Genomic DNA, 26220 nt, shown 5'->3' on the forward strand with positions numbered 1-26220 from the left:
TCATTCCACACTGGGCGAGATGGAGCCCAATTAACTGTTACACTGACATCAGGACGGTTGCTATTGGGCGTGTGCGTCATGATGGCCAGATCGTGGATCACCTTGGCGCATTCCAGATTCGTGAGGGTCCACTGAGATATGGACATCATACCTTCCTTGTGCAATTTAAGTTGACCTGCACCTCCCTCTAGCAATGCAGTCTTCCAGACTCCTCAGGCCAGCTCTTGCGCTACGAAGCACAGCTAAACAAACACCACACCTACGAACTTTTGCAATTGGACTGTCTACCAGACCATACTCTACTGAAAACACCGACCGACTAAAAGGCCCAGTAACAACAAAGTCGCCAATACCCGGTATGGAGGCCATCAAGAACACTATCGCCGAGAACCTCGGCAAGATCATTCCCGGCAATGAGTTGGCATCATCAGAGAACCAATTCTCACTTGACGCTGTCCCAGATCTGTCCGGCAAGGTCGCCGTCGTCACTGGAGGCTCAGAAGGCATTGGCTACGGCTGCACACATACCCTGCTCTCCAAGAACGTGAAGAAGCTCTTCATTCTGTCGAAGTCCGATGACATCGCCGCGGACGCCATCAACGCTATCAAGCAGGAGATGGGTGAAGAGAAGGGCAATCGTGTGGTGTGGATGAAGTGCGATCTGTCCGACTGGGAAGAGACTGGCCGCACAGCCTTTAAGATCGCCGAGCAGACTGACAGAGTCGATATCCTGATCAACAACGCTGCGCGCGGTATCATGACATATCAGCTCGCTAAGAACGGCATCGACCTGCACATGGCATCGAACCACTTCGGCCACGTCGTACTTACATCGCACTTACTTCCCATCCTGAAGGAGACAGCAAAGAAGGGCGACAAGGTTCGCATCGTATGCACATCATCAAACCTGCACGAGCAGGCACCCAGCGACACACAGTTCGCCTCGATCGACGAGCTGAACACAGATCTTGGCCCTCAGCCCCAGTATGGACGTTCCAAGCTTGCAGTGCTGCTGTATGTGAGGTACCTCGCCCGCCACCTTACATCCCAGCACCCCAACATTCTCGTGAACGCCATCCACCCCGGTATCGTCGAGACCCGACAATCAACCGAGCACATTCACGAGGCCTTTCCGCTCGGTGGGTACGCTATGAGTGTTGGTCTTGCGCCATTCAAGAAGACGCAGTTTGAAGGTGCTGTCAGCACGATGTATGCTGCTACCATGACTGAGAAGAGCGGTCAGTACATTTGCCCACCTGCAATCGTAGAGAAGGGAAGCGATAAGGCAAATGATGTCGAGATGGGTGAGAGGTTGATGGATCTGACGTGGAAGGTTGTGAAGGAGAAGACGAAGAGCCAGAGTGCGGATAAGGGTTGTCCGTTTAAGGAGTCGTAGAGTGTAGGATGTAAGAGGTAGTAATGATTAATGTGACATCACTTATACTTGACATCAGCATTACGGCACGTCGTATTGGTTTTTTGGTCTCCATTGTTGATATATCGCCTACACTCACGATCGTTAGGGGACAATATGACTTTGGACGTGCCCGTTTTGGACGCCTAATGCGGCAACGAGCGCAGACCTTAAGCAGCTTTCAAGGTTGTAAAGACCTTCAAGCAACGAAACAAACGTTCGGTACAGTCGTAGAGACACCTGGAGATCTTCGCTCTTTCCGAGAGCACAATACATCGGCCCCATAATGGTTCTGGGGGCTATAGCTTAGGGGGGGAAGCTGAAGCATGTTCACGCTTGGCGGGCAGAACCGAAAGGGCACAAAGTGATTTGCGGTAGCTGCGGGATGATCTGGAGACTCTGGAGGGAAGATCGCGTCCTGTATCATGCAAGCCTGAAGACTACGATGCTGTTGTTGAAGTCGTCCGTCGGTGACAGCACAGTACCGACGACGCTCAGCGTATTCTAGTATCATTTTGACTTGCTGGAAGGTCAGTCTAATCCTCATCGAAGACACGCAGATATCAAGATCACCTCTCACTGAATGCTTGCGAAAACTTGCAAGCTGTTCAAACCCATGGAGGATGGCAGATCTTGACCTCAACACCTCGGCGGTTGATTCCACTACGCAGGGACAGCTCCTGCTGAGTTAGAGGCCTAGTTGCAGAGGGCAAAGGCTCGGCAGGAGACCAGCAAGTTCCATGCATTGTACTGCTGTGGACAACGTGTCGATGACCATGTTATCGCAAAAGTACAGCTGCAGCGTGTGCAGGGTTCGGAGTGCCTTGTACAGGACGGTTACCAGGCTCGCATTGAAGGTCAGATTGTCCTGCTTCATGTTGCACCCGGAACGATGAGGGGCTAGGAACTTGGGATCGATGACTAAGTCTCTAGAATGCTGAAGTCAACTAGTGAGCCAAGATGATTGCATTCGGAGCCGATCTGTGGAACTGGCGTTCCTAGCTTCAAGATCTTGAGGTGCTTGAGTGTACGACCATGTGGGCGGAGATTGCTGATCAGTTTGCCGAGATGATACTGAAGGAGCCAGGAGGGCTGTGCTTGAGAGCGAGATTCACTGAGAGTGTACTCGAACGTGATCAGGTTCCTGCAATCCTTGATGATACGCATGAGGGTGTTCTTAGGCACCCAGCATCGAGTGAAGTGGAGTGAAGTAGCCGGGAGGCTAGCGCCGAAGAACTGGAGAAATCCTAAAGTGATGCACATGTACGAAAACTCGAGGGCAGTGAGAGTTGTTTGTGTTGCAAGGCTACAACAGTTTCTCAACAGCTTGTCGTTTGTGATGCCGGACAGCTTGAGAGTGTGGAGTGTTTCCAGCATACCGTCCTTGTTCCAAGGCAGACAATTTGTTAAGCCTCTCAACTCGAGCGCGGTGATGTGGCGCATAGTAAGAAGGGCAAAGTGGAGAGAAGCATTCGCCTTACGGAGACTGAAATTCTTGCCTCAAAATCGCGTTTGCTTGTGGTTTTGCTCGTCAGCGCTTGCATCATCGATCTAATGAAGAACATAGTGCTGAGCTTGAGGGCCTGCGTGTCCAATCCCATTGCACCAAAACAATGGTCAAAGGACACGATGAGGGTCTTGTATTGAGAAGCGTGTCTGATAATGTTGTCGCCGAGAGTGTCTCTAGTGCTTGTGAAGTGGACCTTGGGCGCCGGTACAGCACCGCTTCTTGCGAGCCAGTACAGGACGCACAAGGCAGGTTCGATGTCATCGGTTATTCCTTCAGATAGATCAAAGGTGCGACAAGTCTCGAGAACCTCAACTCTCTCGCATCATGCGACGTGGAGCAAAGCATTTTTGAACGTGCCAGATGACTTCACGAAATTTATAGAGAATAGCTGTCTGTATCAAAGAGTAGCGTTCCAAAGGCTAGCCGAGCTGCGCTGCGTTTGTCCTAGTAAATTCTCGTCGCTCATACTTCATATCAGCATTGTAGCGTGGCATGGATTTTCGTGGTTTCCTTTATTCTCATCCACATACCGCCTCTACACGTCATACTCAAATGCAAGATATCAGACGCTCTGAACCCGCCCAATGTTGTTGCAGTGACAAACACTGAGTCAGGCAGATGCTTGGAGGCCATCAGATGGAACGTAAACAAAGGATACGCTTTTCAAGAGCATACTGAATGTGTTGAACTTTTTAAGGAAAGGAAGAGGTCCAATACAGGTAGTACGTAGGAGGCTCCCAGCAGCCTTGTTGAAAGGTTGTGTGTCAGTGTACGTTGTGTTGAGGTGCAAATATGTTGCGGTATCGATCGGTCCGTACAAGGTCTGACTATACCCCTGAGAGACTACCCTAGTCTAGTGTGTGACAGGTCACTGGCCTGAGGCCAGGTATATAGTCGTCATCTCCCAGCTAGATAGCAATTCAGCGCAGTATTCCATCGAGCCGATAGTCCTACGTTATCGTTTACCGTAGCTATCAGTATTCTACAGCGGCCCACGCCGCAACATCATTGTATGCATTGTGGCGAACTTGCAGGCGCGTGTCACCCAGGATACTAGGATCGTGATCGCGGCTGCGCTGACAACACCGTTGGGGAGGACTAGATTTTGTTGAGTGTGTGGACCTGTCCAGGTTGAGTTGTCGGGGCTTTGAATGGTGTTGAGGAATATGCTGACGATCTCCCGGCCTAGGAATAGGATGAGCATCTTCTTTGGGACGGCGCGGCAGAAGATGTTGCCGGTGTGGCCTTCGACGATGTCAAGTTCGAGGCCGTTGAAAGCGTTGAGCTTTCGTTCGGGCTGGATGTGTGGTAGTAAGCTGTGTAAAGTATGGAGACGGCGAATGTTTTCCGAATCGGGATAATATCGATTGAATCCAGTGTTCCCATAGGTGTATGAATCGCGGAACAGTCCAGTTTGGTGGCCTTGGAAAGTATACCCCGCGTAGCCATTGACATAATTCGATCTTGAGGCCTGGAGGTCATCTGTGATTGCTCTTTGGGCTGCTCTCGGGGCGAGATATTGTCCAACAACATCGTCCTGCTTGTAGATGCCACCGTACATCGAAGATTTGTGTACCTTCAGACAGGCAGTATTGGAGCTTGCCGAATCAGCGCCTAGACCGTAAGAAGAGGTCGCGGACATATCGTTGCCTAATTGGCTGCGGCGAGGGGATAGCGTCAACAGAAGGAGCGCAACACCAAAAAACCTATACAATTATCCCAAAGAGGCAAGCGCAGGGCCTCAGAGGTTGCAGCACCCAGAAGAAGCAGAATTGTGGTAGTGCAGATGCCCCTAGTCATGCTGCTGCCGCGCCTCGCTCCCCACCCCCTCCGGCAACATACAACAGCCGCGGTCGCCCAATCAGAGCGCCACAAAAGTTTGAGTGAGGAACTTGTTCATATAGGTCTATAAACTACTCCACCAAAAATCCTCATGAAAATAACCATTGTGTGTGGCTCTACAGCCTCATTTTTGGTGGAACTATTTTTGGTGGTTTGGCGCATTACGCAAATCCGCGCATTACGCGCACAGACACGGTTAGCGTGCTCAGATGTTGCTCAGAAACATTGAGCTACGACCTAACGCAGATTGACCGGAAATACGTGCGGCGCACGCTAGCTGACTCCCGGAAGTGCCTTTGAACACACGTGCTTAGCCTTGCTGCTCCTACATAGACTCTGTCTGAAGGCTGTCTTTACCACTCAAGTAGCGGCTGCCCTTGCCTCTGAATGACAAAGGACCACTGCGTTTCGGAACAAAACCTAAAGGTAGCTGCTCCAAACGACTGGCTTCGTATTGGAACTGAACGAGTCTTGTCAGTACCCGGGGAACGTCCCCTCAGTCCTATGGGTAGGTTGGATCTGTCCGCTAGCCCAACTGGGTCTAGCTTGCTCACAGCGATAATCCTCCCACTCACTTCGTAGTCTAGACAGACAGAATGATCACACAACACTTCTCAACTGTTCCCATTAACAAGTCTGTATGTGCGAAAGTTCAACTTACCTTGCAGGCGCTTCCGTTAGATTCTCATCCAATCACTATTTGCCCTGTGGACTTGCAGGTTCCTGCATGATACACTGAGCGCAACGAAAACTGTTAAGGCTAAAGACATCACGGTGGGCATGCCATCCGGCTGCTTATGTCTACGGCCACTGCATTCATCTTTCACACTGTCTCATGAAACACGGAATAAAAAGTCAAGGCGTTTTGATTAAAGAGTAACTCCTGGGAAAGAGTAACTTCCAGAAAGAGGAAGAAATCGGCGCAATGGGAGCTACAACGAGCCTACCCATGTACGCTGTTGAAGATGTGTCCGGGAAGGGTAAAGGCCTCATTGCGACCGGAGATATAATCAAGAGCACGCGGATTATCTCTGAGAAATCCATTATCACCGTAGGACAACCTGTCGCAAACATGGAGCAACTACAGATTTGCATTTATCAGCAAGCCAGCTCTCTAAGCGAAGACCAGATACGCGAGTTTCTTTCTATGGGCAATGTCTATCCTTGCACCAACCCTGCAGAGAGGTGGCGTGGTATCTTCCATACGAATGCCCTATCTATTGGATTGAATTTAGATGCTGGGGGGGGGGGGGGGTGTTCCTAAAAGCATGCCGGAATTATCACGCCTGTGACAACAATGCACAGAACTTTTGGAAAGAAAATCTCATCCAGCTTATAATTCATGCTGTGAGAGTTATTCGTAGAGGGGAGGAGATCACGATATATTACCTGGGCAGTCGCAGAAATCGCCGGACGCGGCAGGAAGAGCTCCGGGAGAATTTCAAGTTCACATGCTTCTGTCAATTTTGTTCTTTATAGCCCCATCAGAGCAGAGAGAGCGACTTAAAGCAGGATAGTATTCACGTATTAGATTGCATCATCGATCAAGGTGGTGTACCAGGGCTCATTTCATCTTCCCGGCGGATGCTCAGCCACGTCGATGAACAGGTCCGGCTTTGGAACGACCCGATACCGGATGAAGTCGGCCTGGCTCGGGCATATCCTGACGCCTTTCAAATTCCTATTGCGAATGGCGATTTGGCGAGAGCCCGCACTCTCGCAGAGAGACTGGTACCTCTGTATCGACAGTCCGGATGTGATACAGCACAGCAAACTGGTTCAAGACCCCATGACATAAGATTAATAACGTACTCTGGAGCATCGCCATCTCTTGTTCGCTTCTTTACAGACCTGTAATGGACATCAAATATTCTTCAGTCAACTCTCCACCAGCCTGTCAGCCTCCGGCAACGATTGCTGCCATGTTGGGCACAGCTGTCGATCGTTTTGTCAACGCCGTCAATCGACCCTTCGTGGATTACCCCTTGTCCATTCGCGACCTAAGCAATCTCTGCAAGATTTGGAGGGTCTGGTAGAAAGCGAAGTCAAGGAAGACCAGAAGCTCTTTTGACCAAAGAAGTGTGCAGTCCGGCAGGTTCGCCGGTCAGGCGCAAAGATCGCAAAAAGTGACCCAGTGAATCGGGATATGCTAGCTTTGCTTGCCATGCAGGGGCCTGCATTAGCGTGCTGATATGCTGTCGTAAGATATCGCACTGAATTCGATGCTATACTCACCGCAGATCGGCCGCTGAGACGAGCTGTGGCGCAGGGTGGCGGCTTTTCCAAAGCATTCACGACCACGTGCTCGATGTGTGGTCTTATGCGTGCCCCTGTGTATTTCCCCCACATCTCCTGCATATCCTTGCGTGCTAAGCGCAGCACCAGAAGCAGCAAGAATTTAGAATATAAAGTCCATCAAGGCATAACTTGGCAACAGCCATTTCCCTCAAAACCCTGCAAGCTTCCATACGATGATATGCAAATCATGTGCTTATGTGCATCCTTGTTTGTCTCAAAAAAGCAGAGTCATAGACAATCAATGCACACGAGAGAACACTAGCTCTTGTCTATATTTTGCTACCAACAGATGTGTGTTTGTAGGTCAACGCTGCAGATCCAGACTCTGCCAGACCCAACGCCTATACCAACCGTTCTTCCGCACGCCGCAGATCATGACGGTCGATACTCTGATGGTATTCACAGCACGTTCCTGCCATCATGCTGGATCCATGTGCGATTGGAGTTGTGGCTTATGCCTAGATACATAGGGCACTCAAGGTCCACGATAGCTACCTCGCTAGAATTTCTTGAGCTGTATATGGCGATGGTACCTATCTCAGTGTGAAGAAACAAGCTGGTGGAATCGAAGGATAGGCTGTTAAGAGGCCTGCCGACGTTGAGGGTCTGCAGACGTTCGCCGCTGCTCGCATCCCACACCTTGACGGTCTCGTCGTATGACGCCGACGCCAGCCGGGTCGAGCCGTGCGAGAAGGCTACAGAGTTGACCCAATCGCTATGGCCCTCGACAAGCATGAAAGCGATGGGGATGCAGGTAATCATGTAGTATGCTGCGCAGTTGCACAGGGAGCTTAGGCAGCCCGAGGTTGTTGCAGAATAGCCGTGCAGGGTGTTTGGTCGATCTTCTGGTGATTGTTTGAGGAAGATGAGAGCGACTCGAAGCCGCATCTGTTGCCAAGGCTATATATGGTTGAGTTGAAGAAGTCAATTTATTTCGTGCCAAAATTCGTGGCTGATATTCTGAAGGTGTAGACGCGACCATGGTACGTATCCAGTGATCCATACGTTGCGACCAATGAGATACAACGCGTATCAGCAGTCAACCACGGGTCTGCACCGAGTTATGAATGTTATGGAAAGGCCTACATGAACTTGCATCGGAGTCACTAGGCGTAGGGCATAGGAGAGTAAGCGCAAGTGTGAGAACGTGGTTGGTGTTGGCCGCACAAGTGACGATGCCTGGAGATTACAGGCATGCTTTGTCTTCGATGTGTCTTTGTGGTGTCCTCTCATTTCCCCTCATCCTCCGTGTCCAGGGCTCTCCATTTAGCGATCACAGCCAACAAATGATCCTCCGTCCACTCTGCTTCTACACCTCGATTGTACTCTGCACATGCCGTCATGTAGTTGTTGAGGTTATCAATCTTGAGTAACTCGCTGGACGCCGAGCGCTTGATGACGGATTGCACACATGGGCAACATGTGTTCACCTCAGTCGTCGCTGACTGGGACTGTTGCTTGAGCGCTGAAGATATCGTACCGAGTAGGCTCGCTGATTTACCGACATTGCTGTCTGTGGAGATACCGACTGGAATAAGTTCGAGACTGTCTTTTGCCGAATGGGAGGTCGAGTGCTTTGAACTGGTAGAAGTCGATATTGGAAGGTGCTGAGCATGTTAGTTCACATTCGAACCATAAATCCTGAGCAGTCTCTGTACACTTCTGTTGGCGTTCTTCCTAGACAGGCTAGACTGTAGCCAAGGCAAAGTGCGCTGAGCAGCCATATTGTCAAGTTTCTGCTTGGGGTGGCTCGCACATCGCCCTGAGATCAAAGAGACCGTTGTGCTCAAGAGGCGATCTCGAGCAACAAAGGATGCACGCGCTTCGATGTTTCACAGTCGAGCGAAAATATCGTACCGAACTTGGGCAACCATTGTCTTCACTTCACTGCGAGTTCGGACAGCCAATGAGCATGACGCACGCACATGGCCCTTGCACTGGCTTGCTGCACACAAATGTTCGCGTTCCCTTCCAGAGTATTCCACGCTTGCCACGCGACAAACTCCGTCCACGGTCAACTTACGTTCGCTTTCGCTCGGTTCGCGACCAACTACGCTCCTTTAGTCTGTCTGTTACTTTGTTAGTGCTTCGCTGTACGATGCCTAAGTTCTCACGTTTCTACTCTGAGACCGAGGCAGATGCAACTGCCAACATTAGTCGGCTCTTTCCTCAACAGACCGATTGCGCGCCGCAGTTCAGTAGCGATGATGCAGAGCAACTGGATAGCATCCTCAATGGCACCACAACGTCCACATCTCGCCCACGCAACAACGCCAATCAGCCACTATTTCGCCCCAAGCTACCTGTACAGTTCGTTGAGCAGGTTTTGAACGCTTCTGTCTTCAGTGTTTCCCATGAAACGGTCCATCGCGACAAGGCTGTGCGCTATGCGAGCTCCTCCGAGGACTCAGTAGAGTGGAAGATCAGAAGCCGGTCCCCCAGCTCAGAAGAGGCATCACCGCGAAAGTACGGCATCTCCTCACCGACCTTGAGTTTCAAGGCAGAGGCCTCAAGTACTAGTGACGGTTCTTCAGATGACGGTCTGGCGCATGTGTAAGCCCATCCTGCTGAAGACGTGCTCTAATTGTCGCGCTAACGTTGAACAGAAAAGAGCCCACACAGGAAAAGCAAATTTACAACTGGGGATTATACCCTGACTACCATGCCATCTATCCGCAGGACGTGCTGCAGAGCATGGACACGCAATTCTCCAAATGGTCGTATGACCACAACGAGGGCACTGCAGCCATCCCGTTCGTTATGGCACAAGCTCCAGCAGAGACGCACGAAAGACTGGTGGAGGTTGACAGGAAACTTTGGGTCAATGGTACTGAAGACGCTGTTGGAGATTCTGCGGATAGCCAAGACACGGCCAGAGCGATGCTCGAACGCGTCCAGAAGGAGGGCCTTAAGCGCTCATCTAAGGTCGACGGAGCGGCAAAGGTTGGTAGCTCAAGAAAGATCGACTCTACTCGCAGGGACGAGTCTACATCGAAGCGCGCGGCACTCATCGCCAAGAGCAAGGCTGCGAAAGAGAGCTCGCTTGTCGTGAGTAAGTCTGTCGGCCAGAGGCGCTCCGCAATGCAAAAGAACAAGAACCGCAGGTCGATCATGCCATCGCCACCGCCTACAGCGAGAAAGCCAGAGCCAGTGCGGAAGCCAGAGCTGCAGACTGAGCAGTCGAGACCCACGATCCTTATTGTGAACCAGAAGGAGGGCGATCAACGGCGCGATGTCGACTCTGCTCTACAGAACCGACGTCTCGACCTCGATAACAGACAACAGTTGGAAGCGCTGATGGAGCAATTAGGGAAGAGGGTGTCAGACAAGAACGAGAGCAATGAAGGACGCGTGATTGGGGAGGTTCGAGTGAGTAAACTCTTCCAGGATACGAGCGCCACTGACATCTTGCAGGAAGCCGAATTAAACGGAGACGGAGCTGAGCAGGTTGGTAGATTGAAGGGAAAGGCGAGGAAGAAAGCAAAGAGCGGCGCTGCGCGATAAATTCACGAAGAGCCCTAAATAGCTGTTGTGCTTGGATCCTAAGCGCCACTATTGCAACACATATTTTCAGCATGACGCGATGCAGACCTCAATGTATAAGCGATACGCGTATTGAATCTGTCATGCATCTTCCTGCAACTTTGCCTTGTCGCGATGAAGGTTGAGTGAAGCCTTTGCGAGAGCTCAGTGTCCAAAGCCGACCCGGCTCTGCCCTTGTTAGCCGGCGCACGAGCGGCACAACGAGCGGGAACCGTCGGAGAACTGCGCGCGATGCATTTTTCGCACGCAATTGAGCGATGTAAATCATCAAAATGGAAATGATTGCATGTTTCAATTCGAGCGGGTTGCTCTAGTATTGAGCTCACATCCATCCAGCCCAATTGCACGCTCTGCAAGTAAGAGCCCCGCTAGCTTCGGCTGTTCACGCTTCGGTGCCCAGGCGCTCGGCCCCATCGACTCTTCCCTCCCCCAACCCAGTCATTCCGGCCGCCAGTCTGAACAGTCTTGTTCCTGCGCCATCCGCGCATCACTCCACCAGCCTGTGGAATAGCCACAATGCAGGACTCCAACGCCGCCCTGGGTGCACAGGACACGAACTCGACCAGTAAAAAGCGGACCCACCCTGAGGACTTTAAGCGCGCCTACAAGGCATGCATCAATTGTCGGCAGCGTAAGGCAAAATGCATTCTAGGCACTGGACCAGATGGTGATGAGCTAAAGCCACCGTGCCAAAGATGCAAACGAGAGATGCGAGAATGCATCTTCAGGTCTGAGCGCTCATGGGTAAAGAGACGGAAGCCTGGAGAGGCAAGAGAAGAGGAAGAGGAGACGACCTCGAGACCTCAGACTCAACCTGCTGCACCCGCCCTCGTACCTGTACCTGTACCTGCCCAACCCTCGCCAGCCCCAAGGTCGTCGATCTCGGGTCATGGATTCACTCCTGTGCAAAGTCAAAGTCCTTATCTTAACGGACATTCACATCGCTCTGATATCCTATCGCCACCGACTCATCTTCGCCGGGTATCGTCGTCTCAGCCAGATCTTGCTCATTCAGTGATGAGGACCGTTGTCTCCAGTGGCAGCGATGCGTTGAACCTGCTATTTGAAGCCGCAAACCATCGCAATGCTATCGAAAACCAAGAAGCGAATGGGTCGCAGGCGTACGAGACGCCGAGGTCTGGACTATCCGGTGGATACGACGCTGGATCACCATTTCACACGTTCCGAGCACAGCCAGTACAAATGTCAACGCCATCACCAGAGACACTAAAAATATGGACCTCATGTCGGTTCGTGCAGATGGGCTGGTTCTCCGCGCACGAAGCTGTTACTTATGTCGACTTGTTCTTCAAGAACTGCTCACCTCTGTCACCAATCCTTGGCGACTTTTACTCACATCACGAGAACCACTACTCATTAATAGCACTGGATCCGTTTCTGTGTGTCACCATCCTTATGATCTCATCACGTTACAATATCTTGCCGGGAGTAGGAGGCGCATCAAGAGGCTACTTTGTGCACGACCGGCTATGGGAGCAGTGCCAGCGCTTCATCATGAAGATCATGCTTGGTCAGGTCAAGCCTTCAAAAGCACAAAGTCGGACTATTGGTTCGATCGAGGCGCTGCTACTGCTCTCAGAATGGCATCCCCGCGCATTGCACTTTCCTACTGCAGCAGATGGGTGGGATTGCGAGCTGATGATCGGCGCCAACAACACGACAGCCGAAGGCGCTAAGCTTCTGGAAGGTGACACAACATCGAGTCGATGGCTCGAGGATGTAATCGAACCCGCGAAACGATCGGACCGAATGTCGTGGATGTTGATGGGCTCTGCTCTTTCGATGGCCCAGGAGCTGGGCTTGTTTGAGGACAATGCAAGCATTGACAAGGACCAGAGGTCATATCCTAATTCGACCCACGAGTTCCTGACATTACGGCGAATACGAGCTCGCAAGCTGCTCTACGTCTTGCTTGAGCAGCTGTCGTGGCGTCTGGGTTGCACTTCGATGATACCGCAAAGCTTGAACCACGCTCTGATGGAGAAGATTCCCGTCGACTCCGCGACAGGTGCTGTTGAGCAGTGGCAGTCGTTCATGAGCGCATGGGTTGAGCTCACCAAGCTTGCGCGTTCCGTGTCTGATACTATCTACCCTTCCGCAGCGACAACCAAGAGCCTGCTACGCACAGGAAGATACATTGGACTGCTCGAGCACTTCCAGCCGTTGCTAACTTCGTGGAGGAAGAAGTATCTAGACCCTTGTAGTAAGTGCTGAACTCCTTGCCGACAGACGCGTCTACTAACTTCTGTACAGAACTGAAGATAGGACTCCACGACATGCTCACAATCGAATACCAATACGTCCGTATCTACACAAACTCAGTCGGAATGCAAGCCGTTGTCGAACGCACACTTGCCGAGACTGACACCGATGTCCCACAAGACGATATCCTACCCATGAACCTCGAGCCTAGGGACTATGACTTTATCCAAGAAGTTGTTGATGGAAGCTGTCAGATCCTGCAGAAGGTAGTGCAGCTATCAGAGTCAGGTGCCTTGCGGTACTCGCCTGTGCGGATATTCCTGCGGATCACCACGTCGTCAATATACCTCATCAAAGGTCTGAGTTTGGGCTCGCGAAATCAAAAGCTGCAGTCGAGTCTTGATATTTTGAATGCAGCGATCCGCGCATTGCGAGCTAGTAAGTACTCTCAGGTCCTACTGTCCTTGCATCTACTGACAACTCTCAGGCGTACTTGACGACATGCACCTTGCCTCGCGCTACGCAACCCTCCTCGAACTTCACGTCGCCCGCCTCCGTGACAGCTTCGTCGTCTCCTCCCGTCCACCTCGGATACCCTCACGTGCCACATCCGCCGAACGCAACGGCACCACAGGCATGGACTTCCTCAACAATCAAGCTGGTCAGTCGGCTCTTGCTGGGCTGGCAGGAGACGTGACGGGTATGATGCCTGACGATGACTGGTTGGCGTTGCCTTTTGATCCGGCGATGGCGCCGTTTGGGCTGGACAATCAGCAGAATTTCCAGAGTTTTGATGACGGGACGTTGGATTTTATTTGGAATTTGCCTATGTAGAGATGTGCTTGGAGCATTGGGAATATAACAATTGGATTAGGAAAAGATATGTACAGAAAGAGGAATTGATTTAAAATTTTCAGCCAAGAAGATGCATGTCGCCCAGATCTACATCTTCACAAAACTACATCCGAATGGCTTGAGAGCACAGCAGTGCCCACGCATGAAATCAAGCAACTTTTGCAGTACGGGCATGGATTGAGTCCAAGCGGAGATGGACAATATACATTAGATACGAACAAAGGCTTAGGGAAAGAGTTAAATCAAGAGAGACTAACATCCGTTCAAGATGACATGGGAATTGTGATGGATGGTGGTGAGTCTGAACGCGATATGTGACTGATTAGCGCGTCCGTAGCGCGATTTGAGCCAGATGGCTTTCCACGTCATGACTCCGCGGCCTTTTCTACTCCTTTGCCTGTACAGGAAAGCCAACATGGCATTTATCCACCATGTGATCCCACAAGCAGCCGTCAGATAGTTGCATCTAGCAACAGACTCATACATGCTCGCTGTTAACGACCTTAATCAAAGACTAAATCATATTAGGCAGTCGACAAGAGAATCCGCCGTGCGCTCCGCAGGGACAAGAACGCCGAGACCTACTCCGGACTGTTTCATACTACTCATTGGTGCTTTTGATGTGTTCCTGGTCTTGGTATTATCAACCTCGCTACTTACATATGTCACGGTATCAATCGGTCCGTACAGGACCCAGTTACCCCTGGTTGGACTGTTATGGACTAGCACGTTCCAGGGACAGTATATATCGTCTTCTCCTAGCTAGATAGCAATTCAGCGCAGTATTCCATCAACGCAATAGCCCTACGTTATCGTTTACCGTAGCTATTAGTATTCTACAGCGGCACCGTCTGCCGCTACAACATACAACACATAGCATGATATTACGCGATGGATCTGCTGACTGCATGGCCGTGTTGCTATCCACGACGGACCAATTGCCGGTATTTATATCGGGGCGTGGCTGCGAGCACATTTCCTCGTACCTCCCACCTTAGGTGTTCTTCAGGGATCAGTCTTAACTTGCATCCTCAACATGAAGGCCATCGCTCTCATGGCCACCGCCTGTTGTCATTGCGGGGCCAAAGCAAGTCCAGCCCCGAACTCTATTCACTATCGAGACTGCGCCCGGTCAGACTGTGCAGATTACTGAGGAAGAATGATGGGAGCTGTCCTCTGTAAGACTCCGAACTAATCATAGCTCCTACATCGCTGATCAAGGTAGAGCGGAGGTTGTGGAAGCCACTTCTTGGATATCACAGGGTTCAACACCGAAATCAAAGCCGTCAAGGTCCCTGCTCCGTACACCCATCCAAGTTCAAATACGAAGAAAACATCAGACGTCTGTTCCCTAAGCTCAAATGGGACAACATCAGGAACAACCTCGAGAAGTATGCAACTTACCATACGCGCTTCTCCGAAACCGTCACGGGTACTCAAGCGACCGAATGGCTCCTCTCCCAGATCTAGGATATAGTACTGAAGTCGAAGAAGCAGGGCGTAACCGCCAATGCCTTCCCGCACGTACTCTGGCCCCAGAAGTCCATCGTTGTCACGGTGCCGGGGCGAAGCAACGAGATGGTCATCGTCGGTGCCCACCTGGACTCCGTAAACGGCGCAAACCGTCTGGAAGCTAGAGCACCAGGTGTGGACGACAACGCTTCGGGCTCTTTCCTGCTACTCGAGTCACTCCGTGTGCTTCTGTCTGACAAAGACTTTGGGCTAAGCAAGCTGCAGAACACCATCGAGTTCCACTGGTATGCTGTCGAGGAGGGCGGTCTGCGAGGTAGCCAGGACATCTTCACTCAGTATGCCAACGCCGGGAGGGACGTACGGGCTATGCTGAACCAGGATATGGTTGGCTATACCAAGGGCCACACTCGATGCTGGCAAGCCTGAAAGCTTCGGTCTAATTACTGACTTCACTGATCCAACTCTGAATGAGTACATCGGCCGTATCATCGACGAGGTAGGCTGAGCTCTCTTTGCTGTGTTCGAGCAAAGAAAGACTGACCAGTACCACAGTATATCGACATTGAACGCGTCAACAGCGTCTGTGGCTATGCTTGTTCTGACCACGGCTCTGCTACGAGAAACGGATACCCTGCTTCCTTCATCTTCGAAGCTGCGTTTGAGTGCCGCAATCTTCACATCCACACAGCGAACGATACTATCGAGCACATTGATCCTAAGCACGTCCTTCAGCATGGACAGCTCGTGCTCGGCTTTCTGTATGAACTTGGCTTCAGCAAGAGCAACTAAAAATGCCCATTTGCATGCATCATGGGCGGAGTTGTTGAGTTAAGATACCCAGAGCCGTTTTGAGTGTGTGGTATGAGAACTGAGCTATAGCAATGCGACAACGATGTTATGAAACAATTGGACGTTCCCAATCTGCTCGTGCTTGCTTACGTATCATTTCCTCGATATCTCCATAAGGTAGGCCGTTGAGTCGCTCCGACCTCATTTCCTGAGCCAGTTCAGAGCGGTATGCAAAGCTTCTAGCCCCGCTAGCTCTCCCACGAAGCAGTCAAAGTCGAGGTTGTCCATCGCATCTGCCCGGTCATTTCCAATAATCAGGCAATGAGGAAGTGCATTTTCTCGCTCGAAGTTGCGGATTGATCGAGCTGCGGTCGCAGCATTGATATTCGACCCAGCAACTGTGACTGGGGTAGTCAGTATTAATATTCCTGAGTGAGCATGACTCACGTAGAAGAACGACCCTAAACTTGTTCACATCCTCCTTGAATTTGCAGAGTGCCTCTTCACCTGTGGATACTGTTTGGCTAGAGAACCCCAGAAAATGCGTAACGTTCTCAAGGTGCTAATAAAATCAACGAAATACCCGAAACGACTAAGAATTGCTCACCCCTGAGTAATTGGCTACGATCAGCACCGTAGACCCCTTCAATGACGCAGGAATCGGCCACCGTACGAAACGGTTCTCGTCTTCAAATTTCTCAGGATAATCCTTCGGATACCGAGCAGCTTCATGATCTGTCAAAATCTCAGGTATCCATACTTTTGTCATAACATCTGGTCTATCAAGCCAGGCAGACCGCTCCTTTATCCCTGCTAGCGCATCATGTAGAGGCAGACGAAGACCATGCCACGGTGCAATCCAATCTACACCATGGTCCATAACAGTCTGAACGCTGATGCGACCCATGTCCATCGTCCTGGAGTTGTTCGTGCAGATGAGGAAACATGGTGGTACGTTGTTCGTGCGCTCGAAAGAGCGGATCATGTGCAAGACAGCTAGACCAGTCACTGTACGTGACGGCATAGCTTTGAAGTCTGATGTCAGCATGCGCAAAGCGATGTTGGTGGAGCGTGGACCTACGATCTACACATACTATGTCGTACTTCATAGGGTCGCTCTGATACATGTATAGTCCCTGATCCGGCCTTGTCGCCTGGTCACTAGGTATGTCGAACTTCTCGAGCCATCTCGAAAATATCTGCCAAATGAAAGTCAGTCTCCAACATGTCAGGACGAAAGGAAATATATCACTTTTCGGTTGATGGCGTTATGATCAACGATTAGTGCTGTCGACTTTGAAAGGTGCTCTGGCAGTGGACACCATGATCTGGGATGATCTTTCTGTTTCAAATCAGCTGCTTGCGCATGGCACTCTTGTCTTGACCTTTTTGAATCCAGGACTTGTAGAGCGTCACTGACCGTCCCGTAATTTAGGTTTTCGGGCGGAGCACGATGCTCGCGACCGCACAGTGAACAGAAAATGACAGGACATGGTTTTGTCATTATGTGTATGCGTATCACTGGTGTGGATAAGAATTAGGCCTAAGAAGCGTAGTATCAGATGCAGTCGACATTGTATGATGTATTCGGAGCTAGCACTTCCCATGCGGGGGCACGTCCTACCTTCCTAATCCAGCAATAAGCTGCGAGTTTTCAAGCTACGTCATCTCACCCTTCCTCTCTTCTCTCAACGCGTTCTTCACAATCGCTCCACACATCTTCGCATATGGATTCGTCCTCACACTCATCTCCCTCGCAGCCTCGTCGCCGTACCGTGCAGCAGCCGCAAAGTCCTTCGACGCCAACTCTTCCAATTCGCTTTTTCCTAGTCCTTTTAGTTCTGTTCCCGTCTCGCTTGCTTTCAAGTACAAGAAGGCGCGATGCGAGTACGCTGTCCGTAACATGCGCGCCTGGTATGCGGATACAGGGGCTGTTGGCGAAGATGTGGGTAGCGAGAGGTGGATGGCACGTGCTAGGTCTGTGAACAGTGCTTCGATATCTGATTCCGGTGCAGAGAAGATGTTGCCTTCGCTTGGTAGTGATGCTTCGACTCTTATCCTCCGTAACATTGCGCGGTTGACGAAGGCGCTTGGGTATATCGGATGTGATGCAATGATGTTGTTGAGGTTCCCTATCTCTGAATCGATTGTCTCAAGACTGGAGTCGCTCGATGTGTGTCGGACGATGTCGTTTTGTTGTGTTTCGAGAATGGATAGTTGTGATGAGGAGATGGTAGGGTGTGGCGGTAATGTAGTGTTTATGGCAGATGCGTCTTTTGACTTCGCAACAGATGATGGGAGTGTTTCTGGATCGAAAAGTGCGTTCAAGATGCGGGCATCGTTTGCTGACAACGTGTTGATTGTATCAACAACCATTGTGACCGGTATCTAGGAGTGGCGAAGCCGTGGGCTTGATGTAAGGCTACGAAGCTCGGAAATTCAAGTTTTCTGTCTGGAAGTCGAAAATTGATAGCGAGGTTTCTGGTGTCTCGTTCATGAATTATCTCATAAACCGGTCTGATATCATTTGAAGTGAATGTGGGGTTCGGCTTAACAGCCCTGTAGCCGGGCAGCAGCGGATATTGTGGCCAGTAACCGAGAACGGCTAGTAAGCTTCCCAAAAGAACCATCACAGCTGCTGGACACTCCTCCATCATTACCATGTACTTCGCATCATATCGAAGATGAAAGCGACGTTCGTTATGAGATCACAAGTGTGTTGCACAGGATTTACACCCAAAGGACTCATAGCATCACAACCACGATGCGAATTCAAGTTCCAACCGGGGCGGATAAGAGCGGATGGACATCAGCGGACATACAGTGTCGTTTCAGGAAGGTATCGCACGTGCTCTCGGCATAAGGACTCTGATGACGGTGAGTGAGCAAACTTCGCATGGATTACAATCACGTCGGTTCTTGAAGGAAAGCAAGTGAGGAGTTTCTGAGAGCTTGGTAGATAAAGGCAACCACGGACCGCCCGGATTAGAATTAGCAAGCACATATTTACACTTTCCTCACATCCTATCAAGCATCCAACTTGACTTCCACATATTTCGACTTGAACACTCTTCGAAAAAATGGCTCCCGCAGCTATCTCGCCTCTCGGCTCCCCAGTGCCTTCTGCCACTTCTTCCTCAGACTTTGCCTCATACCGCGGATACCACCATGTCCACTGGTACGTTGGCAATGCTAAGCAAGCCGCCTCCTTCTACGTCTCACGCATGGGCTTTGAGCGTGTCGCATATCGCGGCCTAGAAACCGGATCCCGAGCGATCGCCTCCCACGTTGTGCGAAACGGAAACGTAACCTTCATCCTGACCTCGCCTCTTCGATGCCTTGAGCAGAGCAACCGCTTCAGTGAAGCAGAGGCAAAGCAACTTAAGGAAATCCACGAACACCAAGAACGCCACGGCGATGCTGTCAAGGACGTTGCCTTTGAAGTCGACAACGTCGACGCTATCTACAACGCCGCCATCTCCGCCGGTGGTGTTTCTATCGCCAGTCCCCACGATGTCTCCGATTCCTACGGCACCGTTCGCCTCGCCACGATCCGCACTTACGGCGACACAACACACACTCTAATCCAGAAGTCGACATACAATGGCGTCTTCCTCCCCGGGTACCGCGCAGAAGCCAAGTCTGCCGACTCATTAAACCGCTTCCTTCCTTCCGTCAACCTCGAAGCTATCGACCACTGCGTCGGCAATCAAGACTGGGATGAAATGGAGAACGCCTGCGACTACTACGAGAAGGTGCTCGGTTTCCACCGCTTCTGGAGTGTCGACGACAAAGACATTTGCACCGAGTACTCCGCACTGAAGTCTATCGTTATGTCCTCGCCAAATGAGGTGGTCAAGATGCCCATCAACGAGCCTGCGAAGGGCAAGAAGCAGTCGCAGATCGAGGAGTACGTTGACTTCTACGGAGGCCCAGGTGTTCAGCACATCGCACTGCGAACGAACAACATCATTCACGACATTACTAACCTGAAGGAAAGAGGGGTGGAGTTCATCAAGGTCCCGGAGACATATTATGATAGCATGAAAATGCGCCTCAAGAAAGCAGGCCTCACACTCAACGAGGATTTTGAGACACTGAAGAGCTTGGATATCCTGATCGATTTCGACGAGGGCGGTTACCTGCTGCAGCTCTTCACCAAGCACTTGATGGACAGGCCGACTGTGTTCATTGAAATCATCCAACGCAACAACTTCAGCGGCTTCGGCGCAGGCAACTTCAAGAGCTTGTTTGAGGCGATCGAGAGGGAGCAGGAGCTGCGGGGTAACTTGATCTGAGCGGACTAATGATGCAACGAGATGACCTGAGAACTGGCTTAGCTAGACATTGAAGGCGTTTTGGGATGTTCCTATACCAACATAGCAATATTTCTTTCTTACTTATACCAACACTCCTTCATCGTTTGCGTTCTTGATGATGTGACAGGTGGTCAATTCATCGATCCAAGCCGCCGCCACCCTGGTTCCATGCCCCAGCACTTGTCTTGCTCCCAAACCCAATCACGCTTCCGATTGGAAAAGTCCCGCCTTGAAAGAATCAAATACCCACCATTCGAGCGGGTGCAGGGCGATGGTTCATCGGTTCCCAGAAGAACGGCGCTAAGGTATGTGTGGTGCAGCCACCGCTCCAATTGTCGTAGTTCCATGGTCTTGAGGTACTTGCTCAATTGTATAAGGTCTTCCCTTCTATCTGTACACTCTGTCGGCACGGCCTTCGAAGGTGAAGCGGGAGGATCTAAGTATCAGGTCAGCGTTGCTTAAGTAGAGTACTCTCAAATAGTCTATAGACATAATGTAACCACGTGGCTTAAATCACGTGATATCCTATTGTAGTAGGCACTACCTAAGGGCAAGTGCGCTTATCTCTGAACCAAGAGCTCGAGTAACAACATCATCGAACAACAACCCAGATAGCAATACAATCGTTGATCACTGCCTCCAACCAACACTGCTCATGCAGTTACACATAATGTGACGGTTCATGGAGTATAGAGGTCATGTGTGCCACGTGTGTTGGCGCAGTGCTCTTGCCCTTTCCAACAAGCCCTTTCTACCTCTGTCTGAACGACATATACGTCATGAAAACAGACCCTGATGGCCCGGTGAGAGAGACAGAACACTGAACAAGAATAACAATATATACCGATTTTACTACTTCGCGCGGTTACCCCTGACTTACTGTCCTGCGTGGTTACACCTTCACTTATTGCATTTACTGCAACACATAACCTTGACCTTCTCGACTATCATTTTCGTACCATAACCGGCTTTGCAGCTCATGCCATAGTGTGACATATCTGAAGCCGTGCTCTTTCGCAGCAGTTATGGCTGGCTTGAGAAGCCAAAGAGAGAGCGGTTGTCTGAGCGTTACGCCTGACCCTGCAAGTTCCCAAACTTCGATCTCTGATGCACGCCAGGGGTGTACTGGGATGTCTTGTATCATAGCTACGAGTTGTGCTTGGAGAGCTACACCGGCTGGAGTGATTGTATTTTCCGGGATGCCCCAGGCATCAAGGATCTCTGCGATGTGAATCTTGACCGTCAAGTCGCAGAACCACCGCTACCAAGGCTCTGAAGCGTTTTCATTGTATAGTGTAGCGGTTTGGACAGCTGTAGAATACTGATAGCTACGGTAGACGATAATGTAGGACTATCGGATCGATGGAATACTGTGCTGGATTGCTATCTAGCTAGGAGGAGACGACTATATACCTGACCTGTAACACACTGGTCCAGGGTATTGATCAGGGGTATAGTCAGACACTGTACGGACCAACCGATACCGCAACATATAGGACCACTTGACCTGGATTTCTAGCTAGACGTCCCCAGTTCGCGCGACTGTCGAAAGAATCCTTGATTGGCAGGTCACACCACACAACACAGCCGCATAAAAACCTAGTGGGAGGCATCATAATACTTGAAGAACATCAGAAATCAGGGAACATATTCCAAGCCCTGGGGCCACGGGGCAAGTTAGCACGCGCGCAAGCTGAACGCTAGGGAGACTTAAGGTATTGCAGCCGCAGAACACGAGGCAGCGCGCCTTTACGAGCCTCGAGACAATGTTACAGACACCAGGCTTTGAGTACGGCATACACAATGGACCAATAATTCGAGGAATACAAACAAAGACAAACACGTACTTCTTGAGGCAAAATGTACATAGTCGTAGATAGAAGCTAGACCACGCAGAGGCGAGGGGATAGCTAGCCGTATCGTTGGTATGGTGAAGTGAGAAGGTGCCGATTTCTTTTGGCAAAGCGTCGGCTGTCCGCCAACCCTTTGCATCCGGGCATAGCTGCGGATACATCGCGGTTGAAACCGAGTAGGAATAAACCAACCAATCATCCATCCATTAAAGCATGCGCCTGCCATGCTGCGTTAGTGCACTGTACTTCCGCAACACATGCGAGAAAGCGCAAATATATGTTGGCGCTGAACTATTACAATCAAACAATCGTTCTTAGATGGATGAGTGTGGTATATGCATCAACTTCGCTCTTTTGCTTGTACGCACGCCTACGTTTCTTTCCAGTCTCTTGAACAGAGGGAGAACCGGTCCTGTTCTTTCAACGCGAGTAATTGGCAATAGTGTTGGCGACAAGCGCGAGTAGTCGGGTGATCCTCTCCAAGAACAGTACCATACGCAGCGCATGCCTGTTCATACAAGTGGCGGGAGTCGTAGCGATATTGATTTGCAAGAAGGCGGGCGTGGCAGTACATGCTCATAAGCGTGTCTGGATGCTCAGGCCCTAGCACCTTCTTGTACAATGCCAATGTCTCCGTATTCACTGTTTCCGCCTCCTCATACTTGCCTTGCTCGCTCAGCACTCCCGCCAAGTTGCTCATGCTTGTCAGCGTATCTGGATGCTCAGGACCCAGCACCTTCTTGCACAGCGCCAGCTCCTCTCTGTGCATTGCTTCCGCCCCATCTTGCTTGCCCTGCCTGTACAGCACAAGCGCCAAGTTGTGTATACTTGTCAGTGTGGAGGGATGCTCAGGCCCAAGCACCGTCTGGTACAACACCAGCGTCTCTCTGTTCATCGCTTCTGCCTCCCCGTACTTGCCTTGGCTGTACAGCACAAGCGCCAAGTTGCTCATGCTAGTCAGCGTTTCTGGATGCTTAGGTCCCAGCACCGTCTTATACAACACCAGCGTCTCTCTGTTCATTGCTTCTGCCTCTCCGGACTTCCCCCGGCTGTCCAGCACCAGCGCCAAGCTGTGCATGCTCGTCAGAGTGTCTGGATGCTCAGCCCCAAGCACTTTTGTACACAGCACTAGCGTCTCGCTGTTCATCGCTTCCGCCTCCTTGTACTTGCCCTGCCTGTACAGCACAAGCGCCAAATTGCTCATGCTCGTCAGCGTGTCTGGATACTTAGGTCCCAGCACCGTCTTGTACAACACCAGCGTCTCTCTATTCATCGCTTCCGCCTCCTTGTACTTGCCTTGCCTGTCCAGCACACTGGCTAGGTTGCCCATGCTCGTCAGCGTGTCTGGATGCTCGGGCCCTAACATCCTCTCTCTCACTGATAACCCTTGTTGGTGCATTGTTTCTGCTGCCGAATATTGCCCGAGGCTTGCTTGACACCGTCCTACGCGATCTAGAAGCGAAGCGCTTGTTGCTTTGCACACTACACTATCAATCCCAGCCACATGGATTGCGTGTGATAGGTACGTCGTCCACACCTCTTTCTTTTCATGCCCGCCGTGCGGCACTAGCTCCTCGAGCCGCGCCACCGCTGCATTCACCCAGGTTGCACGCTCACCATGTCCGTCCAGCCACCAGACAGACGCCAAATGCACCAGTCGGTGCATATCGAAGACTTTGTCTCCATCTGGCTCTTGTGCCGTTTGTAGGCGCTCTGTGATGAATGCGTATCCTGTCAGTGTTCCTAGCGCTTTCACTTGCTGCACTAAGGAGCCTCCAGGAGGCAGTAGCGATTGGGGGATGTTGACGCGGTCGATGCACGCCATGAATGAAAGGTATTCTGCAGCGAGCGAGTCTTGCCTGCGTATCTGATCGAAAGAGATGTGCCAAGTCTTCGCGATCGTGCTGTCCAGTTCATCGTATCTGCTGGGGTCGGCAAAGCGCTCATTGAAGAGCTCAGTCTCTGCACCAGCCTATCGGAACATTGATGTATAGCCAGACACTGACACATGGTTGTTATTGATAAAGGCGGCTGCCTGCACGATAGCAAGCGGTAGACATGTGAGAATCTCTAGCAGTTCGTCAACAGCCGTCTTGTCATCAAGCAATGCCTGCTTTGTTATGCACCGCTCTAACAGCTGCCTAGCTTCAGCTTTGCTCATATCATCAAGCCCCAAGACGCTGCTCGGCGTCAAAGTCCTAGCCACCTTCCTACTTCGAGTCGTGAAAAGAATTGCGCCTTTGTCGCTGCGCGGGAGATAGTCGCGCAGTCGAGCTGCCTTTGAGTCACTAGTCATGGTACCCAGTAGCACCTCATGATTGTCGGCATCATCGACAATCATCAGCCAGTCGTCCACGCCCTCTGAACTTAGCGTGTCTCTGACCAACTTCTTGATGTCTGCATTGTCATCAGTAATCCCTGGGATACGGAGGCGGACTCCGATCTCGCGGAACGCAAGCTCGAAGCTCTCCTGGCTGATAGCTGGCACCCAGAATACCAGTCTAGCGTGTCTTGCCAATACGCGATATGCAAACTCGATGGCAAGCGCTGACTTCCCGCAACCTCCTAGTCCGTATATTGTCATCCGCCGGTGGCTGTTGGAGACGAGGAGGTGCTGTTCGAGATATCGGAGCTGGTCTGTCCGTCCAACAAAGAGAGTGTTTCTTAGGAATGGTAGCGACGAGAAAACTAGATATCGTTAGCTATGTACAACTTGCAAGAAGTGTGCTAGCTTGCTGAGCAAGGGCGTACCAGACAGGTTACGCGAGCTGTCAGTTCCACGCCCCTCCTGCCGCTTCTGTATCTCTTCTCTCAGCCGTAGGGTGGCGTATGCTTCTCCTTCCCCGTATATGAGCGACAGGAACACACCAAAGATTCCTAGCAGACAATACACCTTGTCTTCCTTTAACGTTGTCGTGCGCCTGGCCGCCCAGCTCATTCGGTCCTCAACACTAAACCCAGTAAGACTTTGTCCTCTTAGAGCCGTGATAGGGATCTTGGTAATCTCGTGGATTTCCCGCTCTAACGACACCCTGCTACCCAGCCGCTTGCCCTGCTTGCAGAAGAACTCGACGCTAGCCGGCGCCAGGAGCTCTTGCAACGTCCAACCTCGCGTGAACCAACGGCTCCGTCGAAAGGCTTCTTGCCACACTATCGGGAAGGCTTCAGCGTCGTTGATCTCGTCCGGCACCGGAACGTCCGACAGGTATACGTAGCACTTAGATGCGCGCTGGTACCAGCGGAACATAGAATTGATCGCTGTACTGAGCTCATCACTAGTAGACTTGTCGATGCAGCAGGTATCGACCCAAAAGTACTCGAGGCCGTCCGCTGCAGCTCGTTCGCTGCAGAAGCGGATTTTGGCGTAGCCAGCCTTGTCTTTGCCTGCACCGGTCACCAGCTCATTGTACGTAACTTCCTGACCTTCTGTCCAGGTATGCGATAGGATAGCGTACGGAGAGGGGTCGTCATCGTTGAAAGATACTAGCTCAAAGCCGCCGTCTCCCAGCAGCCGCTTCAAAAGACGCATCGTGGCCCCCACATGTTCTCCCCAAGCGATGAGCGTTGTCCTGGTTCGATCGATTGCAATACAAGCGTATGACAGTAAAGTCAAGAAGCACCGAGCAGAAGTAATGTCTCTCGTCCAGCGCAAGTGTCATGCATCGACATGGAACGGGCCGAGCAGGCTGCGAGCTGTTGGACGCTCGGGGCTGTGCAGTCGGCGGTGCCCGGCCCACAGCTCCACATGTGGGGTTCTCCGGAACACTTTTTGCGACTTTCTGTTTTAACCGGCAAAACTCCCGGACTACCATCTTTTCAGCTCAAAGCCGCTATTGAAGCAGATTGCTATTATCTTTCGTGATTAGGCTTTGCATATAATCCTCCGGGTTCCTGACAGATCCCTTTACTCGCACGTAGACAAAGGGTATCAGCAAAGGGTCGGTTCACGGCGTTGACGAGACGACCGACAGCATTATCAACGTCGCGGTAACCCTGGCCGGAGGCTGGTGCCCTGGAGGGGAATTGGCTGTAGAACATCAATACGCCGATCATAAGTTGAGGATCTTTTCAATTGGGAGATGGCAAAGCTCCGAAGTGCGA

General features: G+C 51.2%; 12 protein-coding genes across 12 annotated transcripts; 6 read left to right on the plus strand and 6 right to left on the minus strand.

Moving 5' to 3' along the window:
* The first annotated feature begins 5 nt into the window (after positions 1–5).
* On the plus strand, positions 6–1444 carry BU25DRAFT_405181 (NAD(P)-binding protein). Its single transcript, XM_033699715.1, has one exon. The coding sequence runs from the start codon at positions 194–196 to the stop codon at positions 1394–1396; it is 1203 nt and encodes a 400-aa protein (XP_033567449.1). The 5' UTR covers positions 6–193; the 3' UTR covers positions 1397–1444.
* A 2462-nt stretch (positions 1445–3906) lies between these two features.
* BU25DRAFT_486408 (uncharacterized protein) lies at positions 3907–4702 on the minus strand (the record flags this gene model as incomplete). The annotated part of the gene is made up of 1 exon (XM_033700157.1): positions 3907–4702. The coding sequence occupies exon 1, from the start codon at positions 4564–4566 to the stop codon at positions 3907–3909; it is 660 nt and encodes a 219-aa protein (XP_033567450.1). The 5' UTR covers positions 4567–4702.
* A 2508-nt stretch (positions 4703–7210) lies between these two features.
* On the minus strand, positions 7211–7820 carry BU25DRAFT_405184 (uncharacterized protein). The gene has a single exon (XM_033699716.1). It carries the CDS (start codon positions 7797–7799, stop codon positions 7464–7466), a length of 336 nt encoding a protein of 111 aa, XP_033567451.1. The 5' UTR covers positions 7800–7820; the 3' UTR covers positions 7211–7463.
* Positions 7821–8293: 473 nt separating this feature from the next.
* On the minus strand, positions 8294–8650 carry BU25DRAFT_328258 (uncharacterized protein; the record flags this gene model as incomplete). The annotated part of the gene is made up of 1 exon (XM_033699514.1): positions 8294–8650. A coding segment is annotated over one exon (357 nt), but the record flags the coding sequence as incomplete, so codon positions are not given.
* A 512-nt stretch (positions 8651–9162) lies between these two features.
* Positions 9163–10872, plus strand: BU25DRAFT_486409 (uncharacterized protein; the record flags this gene model as incomplete). Its single annotated transcript, XM_033700158.1, has 3 exons — positions 9163–9617; positions 9671–10433; positions 10479–10872. 3 exons carry the CDS (start codon positions 9163–9165, stop codon positions 10566–10568), a joined length of 1308 nt encoding a protein of 435 aa, XP_033567453.1. The 3' UTR covers positions 10569–10872.
* A 70-nt stretch (positions 10873–10942) lies between these two features.
* On the plus strand, positions 10943–13884 carry BU25DRAFT_435818 (uncharacterized protein). The gene is made up of 3 exons (XM_033699987.1): positions 10943–12831; positions 12882–13268; positions 13318–13884. Exons 1-3 carry the CDS (start codon positions 11124–11126, stop codon positions 13662–13664), a joined length of 2442 nt encoding a protein of 813 aa, XP_033567454.1. The 5' UTR covers positions 10943–11123; the 3' UTR covers positions 13665–13884.
* A 218-nt stretch (positions 13885–14102) lies between these two features.
* Positions 14103–14656, plus strand: BU25DRAFT_2790 (uncharacterized protein). The gene has a single exon (XM_033699450.1). The coding sequence runs from the start codon at positions 14170–14172 to the stop codon at positions 14449–14451; it is 282 nt and encodes a 93-aa protein (XP_033567455.1). The 5' UTR covers positions 14103–14169; the 3' UTR covers positions 14452–14656.
* On the plus strand, positions 14577–15947 carry BU25DRAFT_464198 (Zn-dependent exopeptidase; the record flags this gene model as incomplete). Its single annotated transcript, XM_033700117.1, has 8 exons — positions 14577–14629; positions 14728–14824; positions 14855–14863; positions 14911–14987; positions 15026–15117; positions 15163–15542; positions 15580–15654; positions 15711–15947. 8 exons carry the CDS (start codon positions 14577–14579, stop codon positions 15945–15947), a joined length of 1020 nt encoding a protein of 339 aa, XP_033567456.1.
* A 509-nt stretch (positions 15948–16456) lies between these two features.
* On the minus strand, positions 16457–17661 carry BU25DRAFT_405189 (uncharacterized protein). The gene is made up of 5 exons (XM_033699717.1): positions 17572–17661; positions 17368–17490; positions 17200–17289; positions 17029–17146; positions 16457–16973 (listed from the first exon to the last, which is right to left on the minus strand). The coding sequence occupies exons 2-5, from the start codon at positions 17449–17451 to the stop codon at positions 16540–16542; spliced, it is 726 nt and encodes a 241-aa protein (XP_033567457.1). The 5' UTR covers positions 17452–17490; positions 17572–17661; the 3' UTR covers positions 16457–16539.
* On the minus strand, positions 17107–18473 carry BU25DRAFT_2870 (uncharacterized protein). Its single transcript, XM_033699451.1, has 2 exons — positions 17572–18473; positions 17107–17490 (listed from the first exon to the last, which is right to left on the minus strand). Exon 1 carries the CDS (start codon positions 18321–18323, stop codon positions 17607–17609), a length of 717 nt encoding a protein of 238 aa, XP_033567458.1. The 5' UTR covers positions 18324–18473; the 3' UTR covers positions 17107–17490; positions 17572–17606.
* Positions 18474–18609: 136 nt separating this feature from the next.
* BU25DRAFT_405191 (4-hydroxyphenylpyruvate dioxygenase) lies at positions 18610–20609 on the plus strand. Its single transcript, XM_033699718.1, has one exon. It carries the CDS (start codon positions 19028–19030, stop codon positions 20243–20245), a length of 1218 nt encoding a protein of 405 aa, XP_033567459.1. The 5' UTR covers positions 18610–19027; the 3' UTR covers positions 20246–20609.
* Positions 20610–22489: 1880 nt separating this feature from the next.
* On the minus strand, positions 22490–25774 carry BU25DRAFT_444066 (kinesin light chain 1; the record flags this gene model as incomplete). Its single annotated transcript, XM_033700018.1, has 3 exons — positions 24871–25774; positions 24128–24807; positions 22490–24091 (listed from the first exon to the last, which is right to left on the minus strand). The coding sequence occupies exons 1-3, from the start codon at positions 25646–25648 to the stop codon at positions 22490–22492; spliced, it is 3060 nt and encodes a 1019-aa protein (XP_033567460.1). The 5' UTR covers positions 25649–25774.
* Between the last annotated feature and the right edge of the window lie 446 nt (positions 25775–26220).

The sequence above is a fragment of the Macroventuria anomochaeta genome (assembly GCF_010093625.1).
Source record: "Macroventuria anomochaeta strain CBS 525.71 unplaced genomic scaffold BU25scaffold_1, whole genome shotgun sequence".
NCBI lineage: Eukaryota > Fungi > Ascomycota > Dothideomycetes > Pleosporales > Didymellaceae > Macroventuria > Macroventuria anomochaeta.

Excerpts from the sequence above, each read along its gene's own strand:
- BU25DRAFT_405181 (XM_033699715.1), top strand. The coding sequence starts at position 194 with ATGCAGTCTTCCAGACTCCTCAGGCCAGCTCTTGCGCTACGAAGCACA.
- BU25DRAFT_405184 (XM_033699716.1), bottom strand. The coding sequence starts at position 7,799 with ATGCTTGTCGAGGGCCATAGCGATTGGGTCAACTCTGTAGCCTTCTCG.
- BU25DRAFT_435818 (XM_033699987.1), top strand. The coding sequence starts at position 11,124 with ATGCAGGACTCCAACGCCGCCCTGGGTGCACAGGACACGAACTCGACC. Across the intron at positions 12,832-12,881 it reads GAAGTATCTAGACCCTTGTA|AACTGAAGATAGGACTCCAC; the intron begins GTAAGTGCTGAA and ends ACTTCTGTACAG. Across the intron at positions 13,269-13,317 it reads GATCCGCGCATTGCGAGCTA|GCGTACTTGACGACATGCAC; the intron begins GTAAGTACTCTC and ends GACAACTCTCAG.
- BU25DRAFT_2790 (XM_033699450.1), top strand. The coding sequence starts at position 14,170 with ATGCTCGCTGTTAACGACCTTAATCAAAGACTAAATCATATTAGGCAG.
- BU25DRAFT_405189 (XM_033699717.1), bottom strand. The coding sequence starts at position 17,451 with ATGACAAAACCATGTCCTGTCATTTTCTGTTCACTGTGCGGTCGCGAG. Across the intron at positions 17,290-17,367 it reads AAAACCTAAATTACGGGACG|AAAGATCATCCCAGATCATG; the intron begins GTCAGTGACGCT and ends GATTTGAAACAG. Across the intron at positions 17,147-17,199 it reads ATAACGCCATCAACCGAAAA|ATATTTTCGAGATGGCTCGA; the intron begins GTGATATATTTC and ends TTCATTTGGCAG.
- BU25DRAFT_2870 (XM_033699451.1), bottom strand. The coding sequence starts at position 18,323 with ATGGTTGTTGATACAATCAACACGTTGTCAGCAAACGATGCCCGCATC.
- BU25DRAFT_405191 (XM_033699718.1), top strand. The coding sequence starts at position 19,028 with ATGGCTCCCGCAGCTATCTCGCCTCTCGGCTCCCCAGTGCCTTCTGCC.